At 46.3% G+C, this 25,375-nt stretch overlaps 3 protein-coding genes and 1 long non-coding RNA gene across 4 annotated transcripts in view; 2 read left to right on the forward strand and 2 right to left on the reverse strand.

The window, feature by feature from the left end:
* Positions 1 to 5,855, reverse strand: part of LOC112551466 — a 14,375-nt gene extending 8,520 nt beyond the window's left edge. Inside the window, exon 1 of the long non-coding RNA XR_003095778.1 lies at positions 5,807 to 5,855. This is a non-coding gene — a long non-coding RNA (uncharacterized LOC112551466). The remainder of the gene's footprint in view (positions 1 to 5,806) is intronic.
* The window catches only part of NUP210L (nucleoporin 210 like), a 34,991-nt gene extending 13,946 nt beyond the window's left edge, over positions 1 to 21,045 (forward strand). Inside the window, exons 15-40 of the mRNA XM_006030955.3 lie at positions 1,252 to 1,473; positions 2,104 to 2,277; positions 2,729 to 2,921; positions 3,304 to 3,392; positions 3,742 to 3,846; positions 4,691 to 4,792; positions 6,435 to 6,563; positions 6,932 to 7,059; positions 7,755 to 7,887; positions 8,474 to 8,536; positions 8,763 to 8,942; positions 9,662 to 9,742; positions 10,721 to 10,852; positions 11,502 to 11,660; positions 12,140 to 12,231; positions 12,992 to 13,166; positions 13,965 to 14,140; positions 14,416 to 14,636; positions 16,385 to 16,521; positions 17,060 to 17,186; positions 17,353 to 17,502; positions 17,773 to 18,023; positions 18,426 to 18,630; positions 19,486 to 19,590; positions 20,373 to 20,447; positions 20,688 to 21,045. Of these exons, the coding sequence (XP_006031017.1) occupies positions 1,252 to 1,473; positions 2,104 to 2,277; positions 2,729 to 2,921; positions 3,304 to 3,392; positions 3,742 to 3,846; positions 4,691 to 4,792; positions 6,435 to 6,563; positions 6,932 to 7,059; positions 7,755 to 7,887; positions 8,474 to 8,536; positions 8,763 to 8,942; positions 9,662 to 9,742; positions 10,721 to 10,852; positions 11,502 to 11,660; positions 12,140 to 12,231; positions 12,992 to 13,166; positions 13,965 to 14,140; positions 14,416 to 14,636; positions 16,385 to 16,521; positions 17,060 to 17,186; positions 17,353 to 17,502; positions 17,773 to 18,023; positions 18,426 to 18,630; positions 19,486 to 19,590; positions 20,373 to 20,447; positions 20,688 to 20,767 (3,684 nt within the window). The 3' untranslated portion in view covers positions 20,768 to 21,045. The remainder of the gene's footprint in view (positions 1 to 1,251; positions 1,474 to 2,103; positions 2,278 to 2,728; positions 2,922 to 3,303; positions 3,393 to 3,741; positions 3,847 to 4,690; positions 4,793 to 6,434; positions 6,564 to 6,931; positions 7,060 to 7,754; positions 7,888 to 8,473; positions 8,537 to 8,762; positions 8,943 to 9,661; positions 9,743 to 10,720; positions 10,853 to 11,501; positions 11,661 to 12,139; positions 12,232 to 12,991; positions 13,167 to 13,964; positions 14,141 to 14,415; positions 14,637 to 16,384; positions 16,522 to 17,059; positions 17,187 to 17,352; positions 17,503 to 17,772; positions 18,024 to 18,425; positions 18,631 to 19,485; positions 19,591 to 20,372; positions 20,448 to 20,687) is intronic.
* A 143-nt stretch (positions 21,046 to 21,188) lies between these two features.
* RPS27 (ribosomal protein S27) lies at positions 21,189 to 23,038 on the reverse strand. Its single transcript, XM_006030956.2, has 4 exons — positions 22,900 to 23,038; positions 22,681 to 22,789; positions 22,139 to 22,249; positions 21,189 to 21,430 (listed from the first exon to the last, which is right to left on the reverse strand). The coding sequence occupies exons 1-4, from the start codon at positions 22,903 to 22,905 to the stop codon at positions 21,402 to 21,404; spliced, it is 255 nt and encodes an 84-aa protein (XP_006031018.1). The 5' UTR covers positions 22,906 to 23,038; the 3' UTR covers positions 21,189 to 21,401.
* A 641-nt stretch (positions 23,039 to 23,679) lies between these two features.
* The window catches only part of RAB13 (RAB13, member RAS oncogene family), a 3,216-nt gene continuing 1,520 nt past the window's right edge, over positions 23,680 to 25,375 (forward strand). Inside the window, 2 exon segments of the mRNA XM_025212677.1 lie at positions 23,680 to 23,897; positions 25,143 to 25,207. Coding sequence (XP_025068462.1) covers positions 23,774 to 23,897; positions 25,143 to 25,207 — 189 coding nt within the window. The 5' untranslated portion in view covers positions 23,680 to 23,773.

A 25,375-nucleotide genomic window follows, 5' to 3' on the forward strand; every position in this document is an offset into this window, starting at 1 on the left:
CTGGGACAAGGAGTTTCCTCCCAAACCTGTATTTCTTTGGCTTTATACCTGCCCACAATTTGCCCACTCATTTTCAAGACTTAGAAGTTTAGACAATGGCTCTTCCATTGGGTGGACATTTGAAAAGCCAGATGCACTTCCTGCCCCTAGGGGAGGAGCATCCTGACCCTATGGAATTGCCGGTTCCTATCAGTAAAAACAAAGTTCATGCAAAACAGTGTCACTACATCTTCAGGCTGAGATGCATTTTATCATTGGTAGATACTGCTTAGTTCTTCAGAAATTAATGTCTGAATATGTTCAGTCGGCCTTCATCTGGAAGTAACTCTACATATGCCTGTTCCTAGGATTGTGGCCTTAAACACTGTAAAAACTGTAGGAGTCAGTGGGTTTATTACACAGTGCTAAATCCTGCATCATCTCCCCTAGAAACCAGCTGGGTCCTAAGACGTAACTGTAGGGTAGAAATCGTCGCTAGTAAAAATATTGTTTTGTTGGTATCAAAATTTCCAACTAAAGTAATTTTAACCGTAGCAATTAATTGGATTCTGAATTGACTTGTAAATTCTGGTTTTGCCCAGCAAGTACAAAGGAGTAGGTGGTTTATTTCAGTAGTACTTTTACTTTTCCTACCGAAGCTTTACCTCTGGATCAATGTTTTATTTGGTACAGATTACTGGTCTGTTTAATGTGACTCTTCTAACAGGTATCTCAGTATTGTCCAATCCAGATTCAATAACCAAAGGCCAATTCCTATAATAATGTGTAGTTTCCAACAAGCAGGGCCTGAATTCTTATTCATATCAATGCCCTTTTACATCACTCTGGCCATGTAAAGGGATCTTAATGTAATCTACATTCACTTAAAGGTCCCTCAAACTCTAGAACAGGGGCCAGCAACATTTTTTGTCAGTGCCAAAAACACCTGCAACCTTGACCTGTAAAAAGTTGGCGTGCCGGGGCAAATGCTGGGGGAGTCACCAGGTACCCAATCCTTGTTGTGGCAGTGCAGCTCTGGCCCCTTCCCCGCCATCCGCCTCGAGGCATGTGCGCCAAGCAAAACACCTTCAAGTGCCACACTCTGGCACCCGTGCGGAGGGTTGCCTACCCCTGCTCTAGAATCTTCTAACAGGGCATTTAAATAAGAATCAGGCACAGTGTCTATAATTTATAGACTTCATTTTTTTATAGTCTCACTGAGAAACTATATAAAAATAGCAGTTTCTATTAACAGTTTCTTCACTTAACCAGGCAGTAAACCCTGTGGAAGTGGCACTGGTGACGTGGCAGTCACTGAAGGAGGTGGTATTTGAGGGAGGGCCAGGTCCATGGATTTTGGAACCATCTCGTTTCTTCTTGGAACTGACTATGGAGCATGAGGAAAAAATCAAAGTTACTCAGGTCCGTCTGCCAACCAAAAGGAAACAAAACCAATACATTTACCGGATTGTGTGCCTGGAGTTGGGGGAACAGGTAGGAGAAACACATTTCCTGCAATTTAATGACTAACTGGAAGCAAGTTGGAGAATATAGCAGGCACAGGCTTGCAGTTTAAAGCAGTAACTGTGAGAAAACACATTCCATTTCCTTTGACAGGAAAATACTTGGCTTGTGTTAGGACAGGCTAAGCAAGGGTCAGATGGATTCCCTTGTACCTAACTATTAGTTCAGGAACACCTACAGTAACTTCTGTTTATTTGTCATTCCAGGGGGAATATAGATAATGGTGAATTATCCAGTAGTGACCAGTTATCAGGAGTTAATAATTGTGGCTGGAGGGGGGCTGCTGGTAGGGAATCAGAACAATTGTGAATTAAACCATAGGGGTGAATTATTCCATAAAGAAATGTACTGTACTGCCCACTTTGCTAAGGCATAAGGGGGTGGCAGTGCCTGCATAAAACTTTCCATAAAAATCAAATTTTCTTTCCAGAATATGCTTTATCACAGCCTAGACCTTTCTCTCAGCCTCTAATGTAGGTGTGGACTTGCCTTAGTTTTCTTTAAATAGTCCTATATTGGAACACTGTTCAATATGAAATATTGGGTGCAGCTCAAAGTGAAGACTGTCTGGCTAATTATCCTTTTGGCATGTCTTTGAAGGTGCTGACCTTCCGAGTAGGTAATCAGCCAGGTGTCCTGAACCCCAATCCTGCAGTGGAGATGGTGCAGGTGATATTCATTTGTGCTCATCCAGCCAGTATGTCTGTGACTCCAGTTTACAACGTATCTGCAGGTGCCCAGCCCTGCCCATTACTTCAACATAACAAGCAGCTGGTAAGGATTTACCTGTTTGACACAAAACTAAGAGTACAACTCTCCTATGCTGCTGGATGAACGAGTAGGAACTCAAAATGTGTATGGTACTTTTATCACTAAGTTGAAGCTTTTGTAGCATTAACCATTAGTCAAATAACCCTTTATCAGAAAGACATGATCTGACAATAGAATGATCTCAGTCGTATTAAGTGACTTTTACCTTAGCACAGTCCCTCTGCTCTGAAAAACTGGCTAAGCTAGTTGTGTTTCACAGCCTCCAGAGAGGAATCATAATGAGCTAGACTCTCTTGTCTGTTTGGACTGCACCTCTGCAGTCAAGACGATGGTTGTTACGGGCTGCATGAGAAAAGTTCAAAGGCCCAGTTAGCTGCCCATGTTTTAAAGGGAGCTGGTGTTTCTCTGGGATCAGATTCTGGGTTATTAATGAGTTCTGTTATTTTTGGTGTAGATCCCTGTGTCCAGTTTGAGGAATACAGTTTTGGAGTTGGCTGTATTTGATCAACACCGGCGAAAGTTTGACAACTTTAGTTCTTTGGTGCTGGAGTGGAAATCATCCAATGAAACCTTTGCACACTTTACAGACGCAAAGTCTATGCAGATGGTAGCAAAGAATGATGGTAGTGGACAGATCAGGATGCATGGTACCATTTCCTTTTATACAGTGAATTGCAGTGAAGTCACTAAGAGTTATACCAGGACTGAATTTAGCCCAGTTTCACTCTCCCTTCCTCCTAATATAACCTGTCCATGTGTGCATCACTGTGACTCAAGTTATTCCTGGAATTTAACTGTCAATGGAGAAATTGAAATATCATAACAAATCTAGTGCCAGCCTCCTCCCCTTCTTAAAATGGAAGTGATCATTTATGAACCTGTTTTGAAAATATGGCATTCAACTTGCTTTGTTTTTTCTAGTTAAAAGTAAAATTGGGTCATCCCCCTCCCCCCCCCCCCCCCTTTTTTTTTTTTTTTCCCCGAATACCATCTTATGTTTAGTAATAACTCTGTTTCTGCCATTCATAGGGCATCAGCTGCTAGAAGTACACCAAATGAAAGGGACTGTTCTGATAAGAGTCAGCTTTGTGAAGTTTTCAGAGAGAGGCAGCCCAAAAGTGAGTGAAGGGAGATATTTGGGGCATGTTTTCAAACCCTTTTGAGATGTGTAAAGTAGAGATTGTTTAATAGTTTTAACCTTCAACTGATTTCTCTACCAAACTATTGCATTCTACTGATAATCTGAGCTGAGTAGGCCAAGGTTATTCACCTAAAAATTATGTTAATTTCTGAAAAGAGAGAGCTTTACTATTTCAAGAGGTAAATCCTATTTGGACTGTAGTGCCAGTTACAAGCACCAATACGAGGCCACCGCAGTCATCAGTCCATCCTGTGTAAGTCGCTTGGGCTGGTGTGACTTGAAAGAACACTAATATAATGTCTCTCTGGTTTTGGTTGCATATTTAGGAAGTATCTAACTTACTCAACTCCGCAGCTGTGGAGTTGATACTGGTAGAGGATGTGACCATTGTGCCAGAGAACATCACTATGTATAATCATCCAGCTATAAAGGTAGGAACATTTAGCATGGCTAAATTGTGCCACATCACTGTTTGATGTATTGTGTAGACTTTTACTGAGAAGAGGCGCTTCTTTTCACTTCTGTGGGAAAAATATCTGTCTAAAGTTCTTGCCCATATAACTGACCATCAGTGCAGTAAATGATCAGTTCTTTGACATTTCTCATCTGTTCATTGAAAAAGAAATGCTAGGTTGTGTTACAGAGCAAGTGTTGCTTATATGCTGCAGTAGCAGTGCTTCTGGAAAGGAGGCCATTGTCTCAAACCATCCTTCTTAACATTCTTTTGGAAGTGTTCTTCACAGTACACTGCACAGGGCAGGTTCTGTTCTGGCACAGCAAAACTGAAGGGACAGTGTAATTTTACATAGAAGAATGACTATTCATTGCCTTAAAACAGCCTTCTGTGCATTGTCTGCCCCACTTCCAATCCTTGCCCATCTGCCAGTGAATAATGAGAAATCATTGTTGGATTTCCATCAGGCTGCATCACTTAGAGTTAAATTAATGGAATTAATAGTATTTGCTCTATTGGGTAACAAAAGGAAGTAATCATTGCTCTTGAACTTCCTTTATTGGGTGAGCAGAATCAGCTGGGAGGACCATGACCTTGTATACTAGAGCTTGCTCTTTGTAATGTCAACATTGCTGTGCATCTGCTAAGTGTTGAAGTCTTTACTTATTTATTTATTTGCTCAATTCATACTTGATAAAATCTCCCTTGGAGGCTAATTTTGAACCCCAAAGTCAGTGGTAACTTTCTCTTTCATGAGCAGAACTGAAATGGTTGGTAAATGAGGGCGCTGGAATTTTTTTCAGTTTTATTTTCCTTCCTAGGAGATGTTTGACCTAGTGGAAGGATCTGGGTACTTCCTAGTCAACAGCAGTGAAGATGATATAGTAAATATTACGTACCTGGAAGCAGAAAGTGCCATTGAGGTGAGCATGTTGGGAATGTTTGGCTGTGGAGAAAAGCCTGAGTTCAAATTCTCGGTGTAAGATTCACTTTCCAGGAAAGGAAGAAAAATTCTCCCTTTGTTCCCTTGTCCCTTATTTCGTTGACTTTCGTAGCTGTTTATATGTTCCACTACAAAATTCAGGATTTCATTAATGCAAGTAGGTGTGTGAAGTGGGCCAAATATTTATTGAAACAGATATCTTATTGAGGTAAAACAAAACATATTAGATTTAAAGACCTCCTGGTACCAAGTGGTATCAAACGCACTGTATATAGATGTTATTTTGGGTTTTGTTACAAGGTTAGGGAAATGAATGACCTTCAAACCCTAGAATTGTGTAGCTTTGAGGGAGGTGGTGAAAGCCCCTTACTATTGGGACTTTTACAACCTGACTGGACAGTGTACTTCCACCTCTGCTGCAGGGAACAATTCTTTGATGAATTCTGAGGGCTGAACCAAGTGGCCTTGTGGTGGGCCAGTAGGGGGCGCTCCTGCGTTGAGCCACCCACCTCACTGTGCCTGACCACCTTCCAGGCTCCAAGTGCTTCCCTGGGGGCACCTCATGTCTGGCAGACCCCCTTCCTGGAGCACACCTGCTAGCCTGGGGGTTCCACTGCCACCACCCAAGGCTCTGGACTTAATTCTGGCTGTGTACCCTGGGAAACACAGGGCTAGTAGCCCTCAGGGGTACTTGATTCACTTCAAGAAGTTAGGATGCTTCCCTCAGTCGGAAGCACAAGTAGCGGTCTCCCTTAGTCAGCCGAACCAAGGGGATCCCCAAGGCATAATCTAGACCCACTCCCAATAAGTCTCCCACACTAGGTACAAAGGAGACCTTTATTGGTTATAAAAGGTAGGGTTAGAATAGGGTATAGGGTAGAACAATATCAGAGAAATCCTATAGAGCAAACTCCCCTGGCTGGGTAGCCTTTTGATCACGCATCTGAGTTACTGCAAGCTATATATCTAGTTAGATCTCAGGTAGCTTACTCACAAGTATCATCCAGAGGCAGTTGGAGATTCCCTCTGGAGGCAGGCAGTTCCTTGATCACGAGTTTTGAGAGCGAGAGCAAGTTTCAGATGGTGCAGCTCTTCTCTGTCTCTGAGTCTCCCTCATGGCTGCTGTCCCCTCCTCCTGGGCAGTCCTTCACTTATATAGCCCTTGTGACCTCATTTACCTGGTCCAATGGAGGCCAGCACCTGTTGGCTGTCAGGCATTCAATTTGAAATACATCACTAGTTGCCGGGCAGACTCTAGCCCACCAAGGGGGAAGCCCCTCACCCAGGTATGTGATACTAGTCACATAGGCAGAGGGAGCAGGTTTCCCCCCTCCCTCAGGAATGTACCCAGCTCAGGTTACCTAAAGAGATAGGGTAAAGGTGTGTATCCTCTGCTGGGCCCATCCTAATCAGATTGTCACAGAGCAGAGTTTTGGGGGGGAGAAACGTAGGTGGCTTTCTGCCACAGGCCTTTTCTGCCTTTCACTTCCCTAATGATTTGAGAAATGACTTCCTAGCAGAGTGCAGTACTTAGTCACCTTCACAAGTTAGCTTAGCTTTTTGGTCAGAGAGATGCAAATGACTGCAATTGCCTTGTCTGAGCCTCTACGCTTTCCCTGCAGGTCATCCCTTTGCAACCTGGGTCTTTAACCATGGCGGTCTATGATCTCTGCCTGGCTTTCCTAGGACCAGCTACCACTTATCTCCATGTGTCTGACATTTATGAGTTGGAGGTGGACCTGGTTGATAAGGTGAGACAGTCCTCGGGAGATCGAAGTATTGGCAAGAACATAGCCAGGTGGGATGTGATATTTCTTGTAGTTCTTGTTTCTGTGTATGTCACTTTATCTAGACTGTGTGGAACTTACTTTTTTGCTGAAAGGAAAGAATGTTTTGACATATACACTGTTTTATTCTGATTGTGTTTGAAATCTTAGGTGCAATTGTTTTTTCTCACAAAAAGAAAAGGGCACTCTTGATATGGCCCTTTCTCTCAGCCTCTACTAGCAGGATTTCCAGACTGCCAGACTAATGGTTCCCAAGCACAGAGTATGCTGGCAGACCAGGGTGACAGCACAGCCTGTATTCACACTTGTAAAAGTGCTCTCTCTTTATCTAGATTGAGATTGGCAAATCAGTCTTCGTCACTGTGCGAGTGCTGAGTTTTCATCGCTATCCCTTCAGGAGCAAATACTTCAAGCACATGAAACTGAAGCTGCAGGCGGCATCTGCTGTTTTTACACTTGCGTGAGTAGCGCAGGCAGGCTGGTGCACTTCCTTTTTCCAACAGCAGCTGATACTTTTCAGATACTGCAAAAGAGCTAATAACTACAGAGAAAAATCTGCTTCCAGCACCTCTACCATCCCCAGGCTAGGGGAGCATTGTGATTAGAGTGTGTGAGTACATGTCAGGACTACTGAATTCCTGTCCAGTTCTGTCACCATCCCGCTAAATGATCTTAGGAATGTTGTTTAATCTCCCAGCGTCTCCATTTATCCTTCTGTAGAATGGTGATGACATGCAAGTACTTCGTAGGGCAGGGTTCCAGGCTCAGTTCATATGTGCAAAGCTCTTTGAGATCCTTGATTCATACTTACCAGTTGATTAAATGAGTTTATTTCCGACATGGTAGCTCAGCCCATAAATTTACAACTCTTCTGGCTGGAAATAGGTTTCTTTGGAATCCTTGTGTAGTCTTTTGTTTTCCACTGTTTGCCTCACTGTGGAGACAGCCAAAGATATATCAGCGTGCATGCAAATATTTTAATGGGCAGTGATTGGAAAGGAAGTTCAGCGTGTTGGATTTTTAAATCTTGCCCCAACACAAGCAAGATGGCTTGTTGCATGCTCATTGACTAGTAGAAGAAAGCTTCTATCCCCACCATTATATAGTTCTAATGCAGGGTGGGAAAATTAAAATAACTGTAAAGTGCTTTTCCAGGAAAATGGAGGAAGTGGGTGAATACTCTGAAATTCATGTGCTTCAAGCAGTTGCAGTAGGCCAGACAACTTTGGTGGCCATAGCCTGGGACAAGATGGGAAGAAAGTTTACTTCCCTACCTCGTAAAGTTGAGGTAAGAGTCCTTATTTATATCAGCTAATGTCTGGGTGTCTCATCATTTATCAAATCTTTTCCTTCAATTTGCTGTGGGGAAAAAGAAGTTCTGCGTAACACTGGCTTGAATACTTTGAATTTTAAATGTTTCCGATAGTCATAAAAATGGGAAGATTTTATTACCATTGCCAAGTTGTAATGTCTTATGCGGTAATTTACATATTACACCAAGCTGTCCCATGAAATGCCGCTGTAGAGCTGATGCTGAGAAGGCAGAGTATTTTTGCTAGCTGTGGGAGCATCATCATTTTGATGTAGAGGTCTCAAAGGGATGTGACACAGTCAGCTTTAGAGATGCATCTAGGATGCATTTGTAGGCATTAGCAAATAAATCAGTTAATAACTTGTAGCAAACTGATTGGGGTCTAAATTTGAGCTCTTTTTTGGTAGGTAAGATTTATGTGACACCTCCATGAGAACAAGTACAGACTGGCTCAGTACCTGTTCACTGGTGCATTGCTAAGGACAGGATATTTTTTGCTTTAAAGTTTGTCTCCATTAAAAATAAAACAGCAGAGTTTTTTTCTACCTTTCCCCTTTGCTAGGTCTTTCCTCCATTCAAACTTATCCCAAAGAAAATGACTCTCATTCCACACAACATGATGCAGGTGAGCTTTAAAAGATTTTAGTTATTCCAAAAAATTTAAACTTCTGAATTTCCCTTTGCCCCTTATTTTCTTTTCCACTATATTTATTTCCAATAGAAGTTGTGCTTCCTGTAGGTTGGCAAAAAAAAGCACAAATTGGACATATGCCTTAGTTGTTTGCCTCATTTTCAGAGACTACTGCTTCTTTCAGTGGACAGCTATCCTTTTGTTTGTTTAACTATTTCAGGTGATGTCAGAAGGTGGCCCACAGCCACAGTCCATCATTCACTTCTCTATCAATAACGAGACTGTGGCTGTAGTTAACAGGCTTGGCCAGGTAACAGCTAAGACAGTGGGAACAGCCATAATACAGGGCACTATTCAGGCAGTCAGTGAAGACACAGGAAGAGTAATTGTTTTCTCACAGGTATCTTTCCATTTTGTTTCATATTTTCTCATTATTTTTTCTATGATTTATTTTTCTTGTATTGACCTCTGCTGAAGAAGTGCATGAGCAGGTGAATTTGTCAGGCTCTCTGGTCAACTTGGCAGAGTTGATCTTGAAAATTCTTACTTAGAAAAAACTGCGGCTACCAAGATACCACCCCAGAGGCTTGCCATGTGTAGCAAGAAGTAGAGGTTATTGTAAGGTTGCTGTTGCAGCTTGTTCATTTGTTCTCCATTTAAAATGAAAGATGACACCTTTGCTTGTTGGAAAGAGAAATGCCTGATTCTGTCGTGTCAGCTCAGATATACCCATACGTTTTGGTTTTTTGCTTTGTAGCGCCCCTAGTGGGAAATGTGCTGTTGAAACAAAACAGATGTTTAATTCACACCAATCAGCAGGCACCAAACAACTCTAGCGCCCCCCACACTGGAAACTTTTCCTGCTTGGGTAGTAAATAATTTCCTGCAGCCTTCAAGTAAGTGCTCCTAGTGCCATATTTGCTTATCATTCTTCAGAGACTGTCTCTTCTACAGTACTGCTAAGGCCATGTGCAAATGTATGCTTCTTGTGTAAAGCTCCTGGCTAAGCCCTTAACCAGTCTATAAACTGTTTATTTCAAAAGTGGGACTCCAGTCTACTTCTTCAGACTGTTCATCTTTTCAGACAACTCAAGACTTGTTCTTTGCCTTATTTTTCAGGATCAAATAGAATTGGAAGTAGTTCAGCTAAGAGCAGTAAGAATTCGTGTACCTGCCACCAGGCTTATAACAGCCACTGAGGTAGGTATCAGAGCTATATAGTCAACTCCACTGCCATTGTCAAGTAGAGAATGACATTCACACTCGAACTGGGACTCCAGTCTACTCATATGATTCCAGGTATGACCCCAAAGAGGGTTTAGGATCCTGACACTGGGTTTACTAAAATGATGCTGTAAGCAAGAGGATCTCTTGAATTATCCAGACCAGTAATTCCCCACCTTTTTAAAGAAGGTGACACTGATTTGTCAAACAGAGCTCAGATGATCCCCATTTAGCTGTGTGGCTTCAGCTAAGGCTGCTTCAAACCCCATTCATACAGCTGCAATCCACCCACACTCTACAGTGGGTTACAGCGTTGTGCCCAGTTGAAAGGGAACTGTGAAATCCCAGTGATGTAACTTTAAAGGGAAAAGAGAGGGTCCCAAATACATGAAGTGGCAGCTTTGATTGGGAATCATGTATCTAGTTCACTGGTGAGGGGTGAGTTCTAAGACTGTCTTGTGCTTAGACAGTGGAAAGTCACTCACATTTTTTGTGTACATATGTGTAAATGAGGAAGAAAGCTGTATGCAGGGAGATGTAGGATGCATACTGAAAAGGTGAATTGCTTAGCTGGTGCTGAATATCTGAGCATGTCCAAATATAACACACTGATTGTAATATTGCACCTTCTACCAGTCCAGGAGGTAGGGACTGAATTTAGATCCTTTGCATTACAACGTATTTCACTGGCATTAGGCTAGAATAATTGTAAGAAGGGGGCACAAGGTTTTATTATGGAGCTTCAGAGAAATGCCATTGGTACCCAATTCATGATGCATGTATTGCAAACCCCAACTATTTCTGGAGGGTTTACACTTGATTTCTAATTGGAATGGTAATAGCCTTTCATGATTTGTCCACTGTTTATATGGTGTTGGGGTGAGAAGCCCAGAACAATATAGGAAACCAGAGAGAGCCCCACGTTTCCATGGTCACAGTACTCTTGTTTTGCAGATGCCTGTTTATGTGAAGGGCATGACCAGCATGCAGACTCCATTTTCCTTTGGCAGTGCCAATGCAGGGCTGATGTTTCAGTGGTCAATGAGCAAACGGGATGTTCTGGACCTACTTCCACAACACTCAGAGGTATGGAGTTGTCCACTGAGAATGGGATTAACCCCCACTGTGTGGCAGGTGGCTAAAATCCTTAGTGGATCAGGCAGGCTGTTTTCTTAGGTAGATTAGAGCGGCTTTGTGGGCCAGGTGATTTGAGGGGTAGCATTTGGTTCAGCTAGCTTAATATACTTGGACACCCAATGACATCCCTTTCACCCTTTAAATCCTCTCTTAAAACAGGCGTTTCATGGAGTCTTCTGCAAAGGCCTTTGAATAATAACCTCTGTGCTGACTTTGCACTACATTTATTAAAGGCAGGTTTGGTTGGTATACTGTGTGTGTGGGTAGGCTCTAGATAGCATACTGTGGGGGGCAGAGAATGTCATTAGCAGTCTTTTAGCAGAGCCAGTGGGAACTGTACTGAGCTGGATGCTTATCTTAATATATTTATGAAGAGCAGTACCAGGCTCGAGAGGAAGTTGCTCATTGCCCCTAGAGGCAATTAGTTCATAGTAGCATCTCCCATCATAAAGAACAAAATCCCAGGAGGAAGGCGATCTCTCAAACCCCACGTATGACAGGTTCCTTTCTTTTTTCTGCATTTTGTCAGTGCTTGAAATGGACAGTTGATCAAAAAGATGAACAGCCTGTAATGAAAACACTGTCATTACTCTCTCAGGTTTCCCTGCAGTTACTACCAGAGAATAATTTCGCTATGGTCATTTATACAAAAGTGGCTGGGAGAACTAGTATTAAAGTGACGGTACAATGCCTGAATGTGTCTGCTGGGCAGTTTGAAGGAAACCTAGCTGAACTCTCAGATGAAATACAAATACTGGTAAGTGCCTCCAGTCACTCCAAAGGAGATTGTTACTTTCTTATTTAAATGGACAAGGCAGGATTTCATAGCTGAACCAAGGAAGGAAGGAAACCAAAGCCTGCGGAAGATACCAAGTCATACAGACAGGTAAACCATGAATAGAAGTGAGCTTGGGTCAATGTGCTTAGGTAGGTATACCCCCACCTCTTCCAAATCTCCTCTCTTGCTCAGGACTGCACAGAGGGATTTGTTGGGTTCCTCTGGCAGCAATCAGCTTGTAGCCGTCAGCATCAGATGTGTTAATCCTTACTATGGCATGTAAAATATCACCAATAGGAAATTATCTACTCCCCGCATTTTTGTTGCATCACCTAAATGCTGGATGATCACATGCTGTGTGAAGAAGCATTGCCTTCCATTAGTTCTTACCTGCCATTAATTTAATCCAGATATGTTTTTCTGAAATTGCTTTTATGAAATGCTGATTGTTCCTGCAGGTGTTCGATAAATTGCTACTTTTCTCTCCTGAATGCCCCACAGAACAGATTCTGATGTCAATGAACTCTCAGCTCAAGCTGTTCACAAACAGGTAAACAAGGAATATCCCAGTCAGAACACAGAAATTACAGAACAGGGAAACAATTTACAAAGTGTACTCTTCTTTCAGGGCACGGAACTATCTGTCTTCGTGGTGTAGTCAGGTTTTCTTACCAGCTTCTCAACCTTTTGGGCATGTTCAATCTCAGATTGCCTCAAAACCTGATTCTTTAAAGCATTTGCAAGTGCTTATTAAGTGAAGTGTATCCCAGTTCAGAAGGGAGTAGGTGATGCTGATGCCTTGGCACTGACTGAATGCACAAGAATAGCATTTACCACTTAGCATTAACACCAAATTGAGTTCTGTACTGTTATTCGGTGTAAGAAATGGCACAGTGGAGGGCTGCAAATGCTAATTTCTGAGAGGGTCATTTTTATGGGCCTCAGTTATACAAGCACCCAAAACTGACATTTTTATTGGGAATATCAGACACTTTTCGAGGTGTGTCCTGAGGCATCATGCCCCTGACAAATGTGATATACTAAGGGGACTGATAAGTGGGGCTGGATCTGAGCATCTGTAAAGTTTAATGGAATATATAAAGCTGACCCCTAATCTGCTGGGCAAGCGCTTTGTCCTGTTAAAATAATGAGAACGTACGTTCAGCTATGTAGAGCTGGAAGGCACCCTACTCTGGGTGAGTTGCTGGTTGTAGCTTGCACTGTCTAAGAAACATGCCATTGGCTGAGGTTTCTCATGTGCTCTCAGCCACTTAGAGTCTAATAGTGTCTTTCCTCTGTTCTTGGTTTAGGGAGGGGGCTGCCTTTGTGAGCTCTCGGATCCTGAAGTGTAACCCCAACTCTTCTGTCATTGAGGACCATGGTCAGGGTCTTTTGAGAGCGGGAGCTATAACAGGCACTGCTGTGCTAGAAGTAACTTCTGGGGAACTCTTTGGAGTCAATCAGACTGTCATAACTGGTGTCCGGGTAAGATTTGCTGCAGGCATTTGTCAGTGTTGTTGCAGGCTTAAAAACAGCACTGATTCCTTATTTCTCAAACAACAATGAAATCTGATCCAGAAAGATCATGTATTACCATTTTTTTCTGGCTCAGCATTGTTTAGGAGCAATAGAAAAGAGCTGGATGCGAGGTATATTGTAAGGTTGGATTTGGGAGGGACCGTGTAACACGAAGGTCTTAGAGGTCCTGTGTACTAGAAGCCAGGTATCCCAGAGTCTCTTTTCAACTTTACCACTGACTCAACTCTGTGACCTTTAAAAACAAGTTTCTCTTGAGCCTTAAGTACACATCTGTGAAATGGGGAATAACACATTAGAGACTTAATGTCTGCAAATCATCTTGTTAGATTAAAAGCCCCATGGAAGTGCAAAGTACCTTCTTATCTGTTATTTACCAAGGCTTAAATAAGGTATAAGGTACAGTACTGACCTTTTTGTCATTAATATGCTGTACCCTTTTAGCAGTATTAATTTAAGAGGAGTCTTAAATGCTTTGATTGATGTAAGACCACCAAGGAAGACTCAGGTGCTCAGTGATAGGAGTGGTTCAGTAAATGGCACTCATCCTGAATCTGTATGAAACCATGGAACTGTATGTCTGCTGGGTCATAAAGTCCAGTCCCCTGCACTCAAAAGCCAGTACATTATCTATCCCTTCTGTAAACTGATCAAGCTCCAGGTCACTGAACCTTTGTGAGTAAGTGGGAAAGACTGAAATGTCAAATATTGTTGTAAGCGAAGCACAGGAAACATCGCTTCTTCCAGGTTGCACCGGTGTCATACATGACAATCAGCACCAGTCCCAAGCTCTACACAACTGGCAGCACACCCCTGGTGGCATTCCCCCTCGGAATGGCCCTAACTCTCACAATCGAGTTCTACAACAACATTGGGGAGAAGTTCCATGCCCAGAACACACAGATCTACCTGGCTTTGAACAGGTACAGTCCTGAATGCATCGGTACAGAACTGCCTAAGGCAACTGAAAAAAACACAGGTAAAATGTTACTCTTACAAGTCATGGCAGAGGTAAAAGGTTTTGCATCTCGGGCCAGAGCCATATGTTGAGGCAGCTGTTCCAAAGTGAACAGCTAGTTCACTTTGCTCACAATACCACGCTGGCCCTTGGGACTGTATACTTGAAATATGCTTCTTGTCTCCTCTAGGCATGTGAAGCTCTGCTAGTTTTCTTTTGATTGGCACTGTTTGCTTTCAGAGATGACCTACTGCTAATCAGACCTGGGAGCAAGAATTATACATACATTGCTCAGGCAGTGAACAGAGGAGTGACACTGCTGGGAATCTGGGATGCGAAGCATCCAGGCATGGCTGATTACATCCCTGTGCCTGTGGAGTATGCCATTGAGCCAGACATCTCCAAACCCTCTGCAGTAGGAGATGTGATCTGTTTCAGCACGCCCCTTGTAAACCAAGAAGGTGTGTGCCATTTTTCTGTTTGTCTTATATCATCAGTTCTGACTACTGTGGTGTTCAGTAGTGTGACCTTGCTCAGTGATCCTCTTACATTTTACAAGCTAAGCCAAATGTTTTGAGGCTGGCTGTGTTGCACAGGGGGTCTTTAGTGAACATTGAAGAGGTGTTGGGGATTCTGGGGAGGGCTGTCTTCCTTCCTCAGAGCCTGTCCTGACCTGATAACCCAGTGTGGTGTCAAGGTTTCCTGCACAGCTGAAGGTTCTGACTTTCAGGTGACATACAAAAAATCATCAGAGGTTCATTTTTAAGTGAAGATCTCACAGAAATTAAACTATTACCCCCAGCATACTGACCCCCTTCTAACTCAGACATGCCTTGGTTCCTCAGTGCAACTTCCTCACTCATTCAAATTAGTAATGCTTCTATTTGCTACATTAAGTCTGCAACAGGATATGGGCCTGTGTAAAAGTCATAGCCCTGGATCTGAGTCTAGTTGAACAACGTCTAGTACCAGGTGGGTCTGTCAGTGCATGGTAAAATGGATCTCCTTCAGCTTGACGTGCCAGGAAGAGGCTTTCTCTTTTACCTGATTTCCAGTAGTACAGAAGGGCACATGAAGTGTGTTTGAACTGGTTGGTCACACTGTCGTCGATAAGGCTCTGTGTGAAGGGAATTGACCTAGCTTCTGCAATGAGCTCATTGTCTGGGATGCAGAAGGAAGTTGTGCTGAGCTTGGTGAAAACTTGATCCCTGCCAGTATAGCCACCTTGTAATGCAGCAAAGGACTGGCTGAATCATTGCCCAGGACCAGAGAAGAACTGTTGTACTCTTCACTAAAGAGAAAAGACATGGCATCTGCTCTTGACACTAGCACAGAAACCCTAACACAAAAGCTCTAACAACCAGCTGATGACAAGGGGCATAACTCTTCTTGCCTTTTGCACTATTTTTACACAATTATGACTGCATGAGCTTCAATGGGTCTGTTTGAGTAACTGCTACTGCCTGAACTGGTGCATCAGACCCCAGGTTTGCTGTCAAGAGAAAGCCTCTTATTATCTCTGGCTTCCAGAATTCAGATGTGAGCTCAGCCTTGCTGTCCTTGACCTTGACTCAAAAAGAATGTTTTGCATCTTTTCTTTCTACCCACCAATGTAACACTTTACAGCCCTGCAAGAGGACAGGCTGCATAGAGGCTGCCTACTTGTGTTCCTTATATAAAGAGTTTAGCAGCTGTATTAAAAGACTTGATTCATAATGAACGGCATCAGTGTGGCTGCAGTTCCAGTCTGATTAGTGTGTGCATGGTAAATTAAAGTTTGATAGCATTTTTAGAACAAAGGTAACCAGAGAGCATTCCCAGGAATGCAAAAAAACCTTTCCTTCACCCTGTAAAACCTCAGCTGAGCATTCTCCTAACCCAGTGACCCCAAAAATTAACCCACAGGTTTATGGTCCTGTTTTATTCAAGTAAATATGATTTATGATCTGTCTGCCTTGGAGCACAAGCAGACAGTAGTTCAATGTATTCCACTGTGTGGGATGGACACTTGCATAGTGTGAATATTTAAAAGGTTCACTCTCTGAGCTCCAAAAACATGAGGTCCATGAGCTGATATTCACTGTGTAAATTCTCTGAACATGCTGTAGGGAAGAAGTGTCTGAAGTTTTTTCCCCAGCACATCCACTGAATTCTTTCATGACGTTGAAGACCAACTGGCAGAATCTAATTTGTGACTTGTTTTTTATAGGAGAACCTGGGATGTGGCATATCTCCCCCAGTGGCATTCTTGAGATGGACTCAGTGAGTGGAGCAGCATTTGTGAAGAGCCCTGGGACTGCTACAGTCTTTCATGACATTCCAGGGATAGGGAAAACATACAGAGAGGTATTCATTGCAGCATACTCCAGCTGGAGAGGCAAGCTTGCTATTGTTCATGCCAAGGAAATTCTTCACGTGTATTAGTTTGTGAGCTGCATCCATAGTCAGCCTGCATTTATCTTGGAATCTTTCTGTTTTAAGAGTGTGCAGACACTGAAAGAGGCACAGTTTAATATAAAAGCCATAGACTGAATGTGCTATTACAAAAGCATACAGAGCTTTTACTGTAACTTGGAGATGGGATAATTGCCAAAACTGGATTCAGTTCCTAGGTAGGAAAATATGTCCTGCAAGTAAAGGATCTTTTAAAAATATGAGGCAGCAAGGGCTTGATTCTTCTATACATGAAAGTTCCTAGACATTCCTCTAATACAGTAAAAGGGACCCTTTGTATTATTCTAGATAGAGTAATACATTTAGAGAATGTATCCTAAATGAGAATCTAGCCCCACATACAGTCAACTTGCTTGACTCAGTAGCAGAAGAAAAGTTCCAACAGTAACCTCTTTGCTGTCCCATCACGTGCCCTGTTACAATATTCCAGGTAGTTGTCAACAGTTCTTCAAGATTAAGCCCCCAGCTGAGTCCCAAAGGCTACCTGACCAACACGCCTGACTCTTCTAAACTCCAAGTCTTTGTTGCTACGAGCAGTGCAGAATCAACCCTCAAAGGTAAAGAGTTATTCAGAAAGAACCACCTTCATGGGAGGTGTAGGATGGGTAAAAACTATAGACTGGCACCTGAACTGCTCTATCTACCAAGGGAAACTTCCTTGCTAAGCTTCTTAACTATCTGCTGTGAGGTTGGCTTATTCGGTCTTCCGTGTTTCTTTTCTAGGCCCCTGCAGCCCAGTTCAGATGTATGCAATCTCTAATCTTCTTCTCCCAGAGTCTCACCTGATGTGTCAAGTTGAATTCAGCAACCCAATGTTTGACATTCCAGCAAGTAAAGTCTTTAGTATCCAGTCGAAATTTAGCATTGAAAGAGGTAGGCAGGACCCACTTGAGCTGAGTGGGGAAAGAAATTGTGAATGTTTGGATTTTTTTTTTTTTTTTTTTTCCCATGACGTTCACTTTTCTCTGCAAATACCACCCCAGCACACTTGTTGGCTCTGATTAAGAATATATGAAGTCAGTGCTCCCTTCCCATCACACTCCTTCCCCTTGTTAGAATGTGTAGTCCTCGCTACTGATAGAAGGGCTATCAAAGTAATCAAACACAACACTCTGAATGCTTATTGTTTGATCTTGACTTTAGGTCTGTATGCCTGTCTAATCACTGCTAAGCCCCAGTCTGATGAAGTCCGGCTGGCTTTGAGTTTTGCTGAGGCCTCGGTGTATGTGATGGTCTCTCTCTCCAGTCAGCAGAGCAAGGACAGAATGCAAAGAATCCTGGTTCCTTTCCTTCCGGCATTTTACATCAACCATTCAGAATTGGTTTTTAGCAGCAAACAGCTCAGTGGCGAGATAAAAGTGCTGGGAACTGAGAAAGTGTTAGAAAAGCTGGAGGTACATGAGACCTTTTCTCTGTGTCACCATTCCTGGGAACACACATTACCTATTCCTGGGGAATAGATATGCATGCTAAACAGAAGGAATAAAAGTATCTCACGTCCCCAAGGCTTAGTCTGAGCAGTTAGCCCTATGGGATCAACATAAAGAGATGATGGATTGCGTCACACTGTTTGGAAGCAGTTATTTTTGGAGGAATTGAGAACTCCCATTCTCATATTAAGAGTTTAGGGTGGGGACTGGGCAAGGAGCCCCTGTTACAATCACCCTACTCCATGGCAATTATGAGAGAGAGAACTGTTGCTTTACTGTAAATAACCTCACTGCTCTGTCCCGTACACGGATGTAGACCTTCTCTGGTGTTTCCTTTTAAATACCTTTCTTTCTCTGCTCTCAAAGGTTCATCCCAGCTCTCCTGCAATAATAGTGAGGCATCCCGAATACACACCCAACATGCCTGGGCTTGTCTCCTACCCCATCAATGTGGCCAACCTCACATCTCTCCGGCAGAGGGCAGCACCTGTCTTCATCAACATCTCCTGTGTCCTCACAGGCCAAAGAGATGCAGTAGAAGTGAAAGTTTTGGCAGAACAGCACATGTTTGGTGAGCATCCGCTGGTCTGGTGGGTCCAAGGGGATGCAGCAATTCTGTCAGAGCTGTGTGCTTTGGGATGTAGTCTAATGCTTCCCCAGGCCAGCCTCCACTCTGGGGCAATCAAGGGAAATGAGTACCCTGCCCAGATCTGACCCTGCTGGGGCATTGTGCCCCTACAGCTCTCACTGGTTATAGAGGGAATTGAGTTACCCAGGAACTGAGTGCACCAGGAACGGGCCTTTGGGATGCTAATGCAGCAACCACGGGCCTGCCACTGTGTTCACTTCAAGTGAAAACTCTTTTGGCCCCGCTGGACCCAGCCCTGCTCTGTGGCAGTGGAGCTGAACTTGTTGCATGGGGCAGTAAGGAGAGGGAGAGGAGAAATTGTCTTGAACTGTGAGTCTTAGCCCTCTAAGTCACTGGTTCCAGCTGGGTCCCAGGCTGATCGTGAAGGGAAGCAGTTCCCATCTGTCTGTTCTCAAGGCACCTACAAGTGCAGTCAATGTCTTCATCTCTAAGAAACAGAGGGCAGCCTCAGCAGAGAAATGAAACTACCCCCTTCCCAGAGGCAGTAGCCCCTCCAGTCATGGCTGAGGCACTTGGACCAGAGCCCTGTGGTGGAAGGCTTCCCTTGAGCTGCTCTAGATGTGCCCTTTCCCTAGAAAGGGAACTTCTTCTGGGTTTCAGCAGCAACCTTCCCTTAAAAAGAGAAAAGTGATTTTTGAAAAGGTTCATTTAATGTTTGTTTTGTTGAGCGAACTAACTGAAGTCGAACAAAAATGTTGAACGTGTTTTTTGTAACGCTTTCTTGTTACAGCAGGCACACAGGCCTAAGTATTACCTCTTTCTTTTTTTAAACATAAGGTCAGTGCAGTGAAGCAGGAATTGTGCAACAGCTAATGAGCTCTTACCAGATCCTTCTCTTCACCCTTTTTGCTGTTCTAGCATCAACAGCTGTCATCTTTCTTAGTAAGTAAAAACACATGGTGTGCAGCTAATCATTAAACTCCAGGAAAATCAGGCTCTTTACTTTTTCCCTTGTGATCTTTCATAGAACAGTAGGACAGCCCTCTGTTCAAGGTAGGATCATGCCTGTTTAAACCATCCCAGACAGATGTTTGCTTACTTCCACTTAAAACTTCACAATGGGGTAGATTCTACCACTTGTAGGGAACCTGTTCCAGTGCTTAACCACCCTTATAGTTAGTATTTTTTCCTTGATGCCCTACCTATTAAAGCTCTTTTTGCACGCCAATATTACATTTAACTCCTGTTCAGCTTCAGTCCATGGTAACTGTTAGATCCTTCCCTGAATTCTGTAGTCGTGTAGAAGTAGTCCATTTGTGTGTTTCACCTGTTAACCTTGTTAGTGCCTGGCATTCTGATCTATTGTATCAGGCTTTTCCAACTCTCCCAAAAATGCATATTTTCTTCTTCCTCCATAAAGTGCAGGGAACAAGCCACGGAAAATGTCATTGTTTCTAGGGTTTTGACCCACCTAAGCTATGGAAATGGGCTCTGCAGGCATGTATTTGGCATGTAAGCCATGGATGTACAAGCTTCCATTAGTGTAGACTAGTGCTCGTGGTAGACACTCTTACTGCAGTTCATCTTAAAACTGGTCAGTTGGGACCCAGAGTTAAATGAATCCAGTGTCCCTGCAGCTTTTTGCAGACTTAACCAGAATATCTGAAGTAAGGAGCTAGAGCTGCATGTGGCATGAGCATACATAACTTGGATTGTTTCTGCAGCTTACAATGCCTTTCTGACAAGAGTGCAAACTGTGCCCATTGTGTACATTCCCACCTCTGCTGCTTCTCAGACAGGTAAGCTGGACCCTCTTTTTAATTATTTACCAGTCCCAAAACCACCCATTGCTCTGGCACATGCTTTTGTATTGTTTTGGGTGTTTCCTTGTGACCTCATCAGCTACTGAATAAAAACTCATGTACAAAAAAGTAACAGCCTCCAATGACAATGAGACAAGCTAGGAATTTACTGAAGGTCCCTGCTGCGACCTAGTCTCCAGCTTCTAGTCTGAACCATCTGCTTTCCCTTTTCTTCAGGATATTATTCTCCTACGAACCCTCAACATCGCAATGGAAGAAATAGGATGCAGCACTGGCTTTGGAGCGTGCGGAGATAATACAATGGAAGGAAGTGTCTTTTTGTACGGAATTAAACCAGTAACAAAGCGTGTTGGTCTTTTCCTGTCACTAGGCTTTTACTAATGATTAATGGAGTTGTTAGAATAACACAGTTGTCATGGATACAGGGTAAAGTAGCATGCTGTTTGCTCATTGCAAGATCTTGCATCAGGAACTCCCCCATTTTGGGGGCGGGGGACAGCAAGTACTCTGGTAGCTATCAAGCAGCAAGATCTCCCTATCTTTAACACTAGTTTCCTCTATCTGAGCATATATACAAGCCTTATGCTGGTCAACATCAACACTGCAACCCCCCCATGAAGTATAAGGCTTCACTCTAGTTGGCAAGGCACCCTTTTCCCCCTCACAGGAGCATTACTTGGTAACAAGCAGCAAGGAAAAACAAGAAACTGAACAGTGTATGTTTTATCCAAAATTTATTGAGAGCGAGATGGGTGAGGCTACATGGACAGTAAGTCACATTCTCCAACCACGTTCTGTTTCTGCAAAGCACCTAGCCTGTCTCACACTAGTGCTTTGAGGTAGAGTCCTATGCTCCTAGGGGCACATGTACCTGCATGCGGTCACTGTGCGGGTAGCCACACCCATCTCCGAGAGATACTCTTGTTTAGGTTAGTGCTGCTTTCGTCTGAAGGAACATCCTGAATGGGAAGAACAGGCAATAAGCAACTTGAGAACACCGGGCCACAGGTAAGTTAACAGGACTGACCAATTGGTAGGGTTCTTTCAAAACTCAGAAACTTTGATTAGCAGAAGCTCAGCTTTTGAGGTGCACCCATGTTTCAGCCCTCCAAAGCAGAAGAGGTTTCCCCAGATTCCCTGCTTTGGCCTGTGGCCACTTCACCCATCTGAAATGGTGGGTAGTCAGAACACACTACCAGAGAGGTGACAACAGCAAGAGCTCTGGGGTGTACAGGAAGAGTAGGAGGGTGATAAGCAATTTCACTGCTCAAGGGCAGCTTTGAAAGGCAAGTCAAGCCAGGTGTTCTTTGGGGCTGTCAACAGTTCCGAAACCCACAACATCTCACAAGGCAGTGGCAAATCCGTTAGAGCAAGAAGATCAATGATACTATTTATTCATCAGTAGTAACTACCTAATAGTCATTTTTTTAGGCTTATATCCCACCCTATCCAAGAAAACCTTATTAGAACAAGACTTGGAGTTTTTTGTCTGGCCTTCGCTAAGGAATCAACTGTTGTAGAAAGACTATTTTGCTGTCCAAATGAAGCTTACGATCAGATTTTTAAATCCTAGTTTATGCAAGAGGAAAAAACCCCATCAGGGCTGGGCACTAAGAGAGCATCCACACATTATCAGCTCTTATAAGAGACAGGAGACTGCTGTTTACCTTCTGTAAGCCTTGCCTTTCCTCCGGTGGGCTGGCACAGCACAGTTGAGCAGCCCACACACAGAACCACAGTCTGAGCATGGCTGAAGACAGTGGTGATTTTATAGCAACCTGAAAGGAAAAAACCTTGAAGCACGTGCATTTCCTGGCAAGGGAATGGCAGCAGGGTTGTGTTCACTGCTGACAGAAGTGACAAGTTGCGTCTCTTAGTGGCGGTTACAGCCACACTGGTCTGAGGGCATGGGCAGACAGTTGTTTGAATAAAGGCTGTATCTTTTATTAGACCAGAGTAGTTGGAAACTGGTAGGTCAGCTATTCAGTTGGTCTAATCAAAGAGATCGCATCTACCCAATTTTAGGTGCATTTTAATTGGGCCAGGGCCTACTACCAGCAGGAACAAGCAGGAGACCACAAGCCCCTTGGCACCAACGCTGCCAGGGAAGGGGGAGGCTCCGGCACTCCAGCTGTCCCCACGGCAGATACAGGGCCCCGCGCACGCTTCCCCGGCGCTTGCACGGCTCGGGCCCGCTCGCCCGCCTTACCGGGACACTTGACGTCCATGAAGTAGGAGTTGGGGCTCTGCACCAGGCGCTTCTTCTTGTGTTTCCTCTTCTCCTCCTCGGGGGACGGATGCAGCAGGTCCTTGGCGAGCTAGGGCCCCTCCCCCTGAGCGGCTTGGCCCCGCCGCCCCCCGGCTCGAGGAGCGGGCGGGCGTGGAGAGGGGAACTAGGCCCGGCCTGCCCCGGCCCAGGCACACTCACAGGCATGTTCGCGTGGAGGCGGTCGCGGCCGAAAAGGAGTCAGACCGGAAGCAGGGGCCGCTATATCCGCTCCGGGGTCTCTCGCACGGGCGGAAGTGGGGCCGTGGTCCTGCCCCACTGCCATGCTGGGAAGGTCAAACCCATGCCCTGCTTCCGGGTTCCGTGCGTGGGCGGGGACGCCGCCATCTTGAGGAGGTCAGGAGCCTGGCGTGGCGGAGATGCCGCCATGTTGAGAGGGTCGGGCTGGGGCCACCATCTTGGTCAGGTGACTGGGAGCTGTTGTAGCTAACGACGTCATCCCGCCCCTGTGACGTCACTATGGCGCGGGTGCCTCGTGATGTGAGGGCGGACCTGCTGTGCTGGAGTGATGAACAGGGGTCATCTGCCTGTGGCGTGGAGGGATGATGCCATGGCACAGGGTGGTGATGCCATGGCACAAGGCGATGATGTCACTGTGTGGCACAAGGCGCCCCCCCACCAACGCCCACCATTGCAGGCAGCTGGTTGGGTCTGGCATGGGGTCTTGCACCAGTAGGGACCAACCCTCCACTCCTCAGGGGGAACTGAGGCAGGGAGTGGGGGAGCAAGGTCCCCCCGCAGCTCGGTGCCCCGCACAGCCCCTGCCGGTGCCCCTGACTCCCCACTCGCAGCCCCTGCCCCCCAGCCCTACCCACTCCCCACCCGCAGCGATACCCCGCTGGCTGGTCGCGGGGTATCGGCCCCGTAGCGTCCCGTCCCAGGGCAGGGGGAGGGTCCGCGCGCGCGGGGCCTCCCCTCGCACCCGGAGGAGGCGGGGGCCGGGCGGGGAGGAGCCGCCGCCGCTTCTCGCCTCTTTCCAGCAGAAGGAAAGTTTGGGCCAGGCCGGGCGGGGGCCATGGCCAAGTCCTACGACCACCTCTTCAAGCTGCTGCTGATCGGGGACAGCGGCGTGGGCAAGACCTGCCTCATCATCCGCTTCGCCGAGGACAACTTTAGCAGCACCTACATCTCCACCATCGGTGAGACCCCGGCCCAGCCCCCGCCACAGCTCCCCGGGCACGGAGCGGCCCGATGCCCCAGCGCAACCCCTGCCTCTGCCACTGGCCCGGGGCATCTCCCTGCCCTGCTCGGGCAAGGGGACCTAGGGCAGGACCTGCCCTGAGCCCGGTCAGGGGCAGTCACGCCCCCGCCTCGCTAGCAGAGTGACACCGTCCCGTGGACGCGCCTGTCCGGCTGTGCCTGGCGCTGGCAGCCCCACGGGCTGGGCACAGAGCAGCCCGCGAGCTCCCAAAGCGCAGGGGATGGGGAGGGGGGCTCAGGGTGGACCCAGTGTGCCCAGCCTATGGAGGTATGCTCCAGGCCTGGCTGCTGCCTGCCCTGCGCTTCCTCTGTGTCACATCCTGTCCCTGGTGCTGGGGCAGAAGCCAGAGCCCAGGACCCCTGAGTTTCAGCAGTGCCTCCGTCCCATGGCTCAGCCCAGCCCTGGCACATCCTGGACCCTGTCCCAAGGCCCCCCGCCCTGTCCTGCTGGTGAGAGGCAGGAGCCCCTGCCAGCTGGGGGGGGGGTGCCCCCCGCCCCCTCCCCTGGGCAAGGCCTCAGCTGTGCCTGTGCTGCCCCCACCCCTCCTGGCGTCCCTGCAGCCCAGCACTGGGGCCCCCACGGTGGGGCCTGGCTTCTGCCCACTTGGCACGGAGCGTCCTGGCCCCAGGCTGGCTCGGCAGCCCGGGTGCGTGTGTGGCCGGGGCTCTGTACACGCAGACACTCGCGCTCCCTCCCTCCCGCCTGCCAGCTGGGAGCTTGCCCTGGCGGAGCTCAGCTCCTGGAGGGGAATTCCAGTGACGAGGCTGCTCCCGAACTTGGTGCCTGTGCTCTGGGCAGGGGCTGGGGTCTGTCCCCCCCACGCCTTCCTCTCCCTGAGGCCCTCCCCTCTTTTCCCAGCCCAGAGAGCTCTGTTCCCAGCTGCTCCCAATCCTGTAGCTGGGACCATCGTGTGCTGGGCTGACAAGCTGCCACCTCCCTGCTGGGCTGGGGGACCCTTCTGGGGGCCAAGCTGAGCCAGCAGGAACCGGCCCCCAGCTCTGGGACCTGGGGGATGCAACCTCTCAGCCCCTCCCTGGCTGGTGCTGCCCCTGAGCTGACCTGCCTGCACTGCCCAGGCATCCTGCCCCTTCCACTGGTGCCTGTGGCTTCTTCAGCAGCCCCCAAGATGCACGTGGCCCCTGGTGCCGTATCCCTGACAGCCCGCATTCCTCTTGCCTCCCAGGGATCGACTTCAAAATCCGGACTGTGGAGATTGAGGGGAAGAAGATCAAGCTCCAGGTCTGGTAAGTGGGAACCTGGCTCCCCTTGCCCCACCTGGTACCCACCAGCCAGCCCCTGCCAGGGGGTGTAGGGGGCCTGCCTGCCAGGTAGCAGCCCTGGCCGGGAGGGGCAGGTCCCAGGGTGCCAGCGGACAGGAGCTGGCCCTGCTCCCCACGCTCTCGTGCAGGGACACAG

Source organism: Alligator sinensis, unplaced genomic scaffold, assembly GCF_000455745.1.
Source record: "Alligator sinensis unplaced genomic scaffold, ASM45574v1 scaffold1165_1, whole genome shotgun sequence".
NCBI classification, from domain to species: Eukaryota; Metazoa; Chordata; order Crocodylia; family Alligatoridae; genus Alligator; species Alligator sinensis.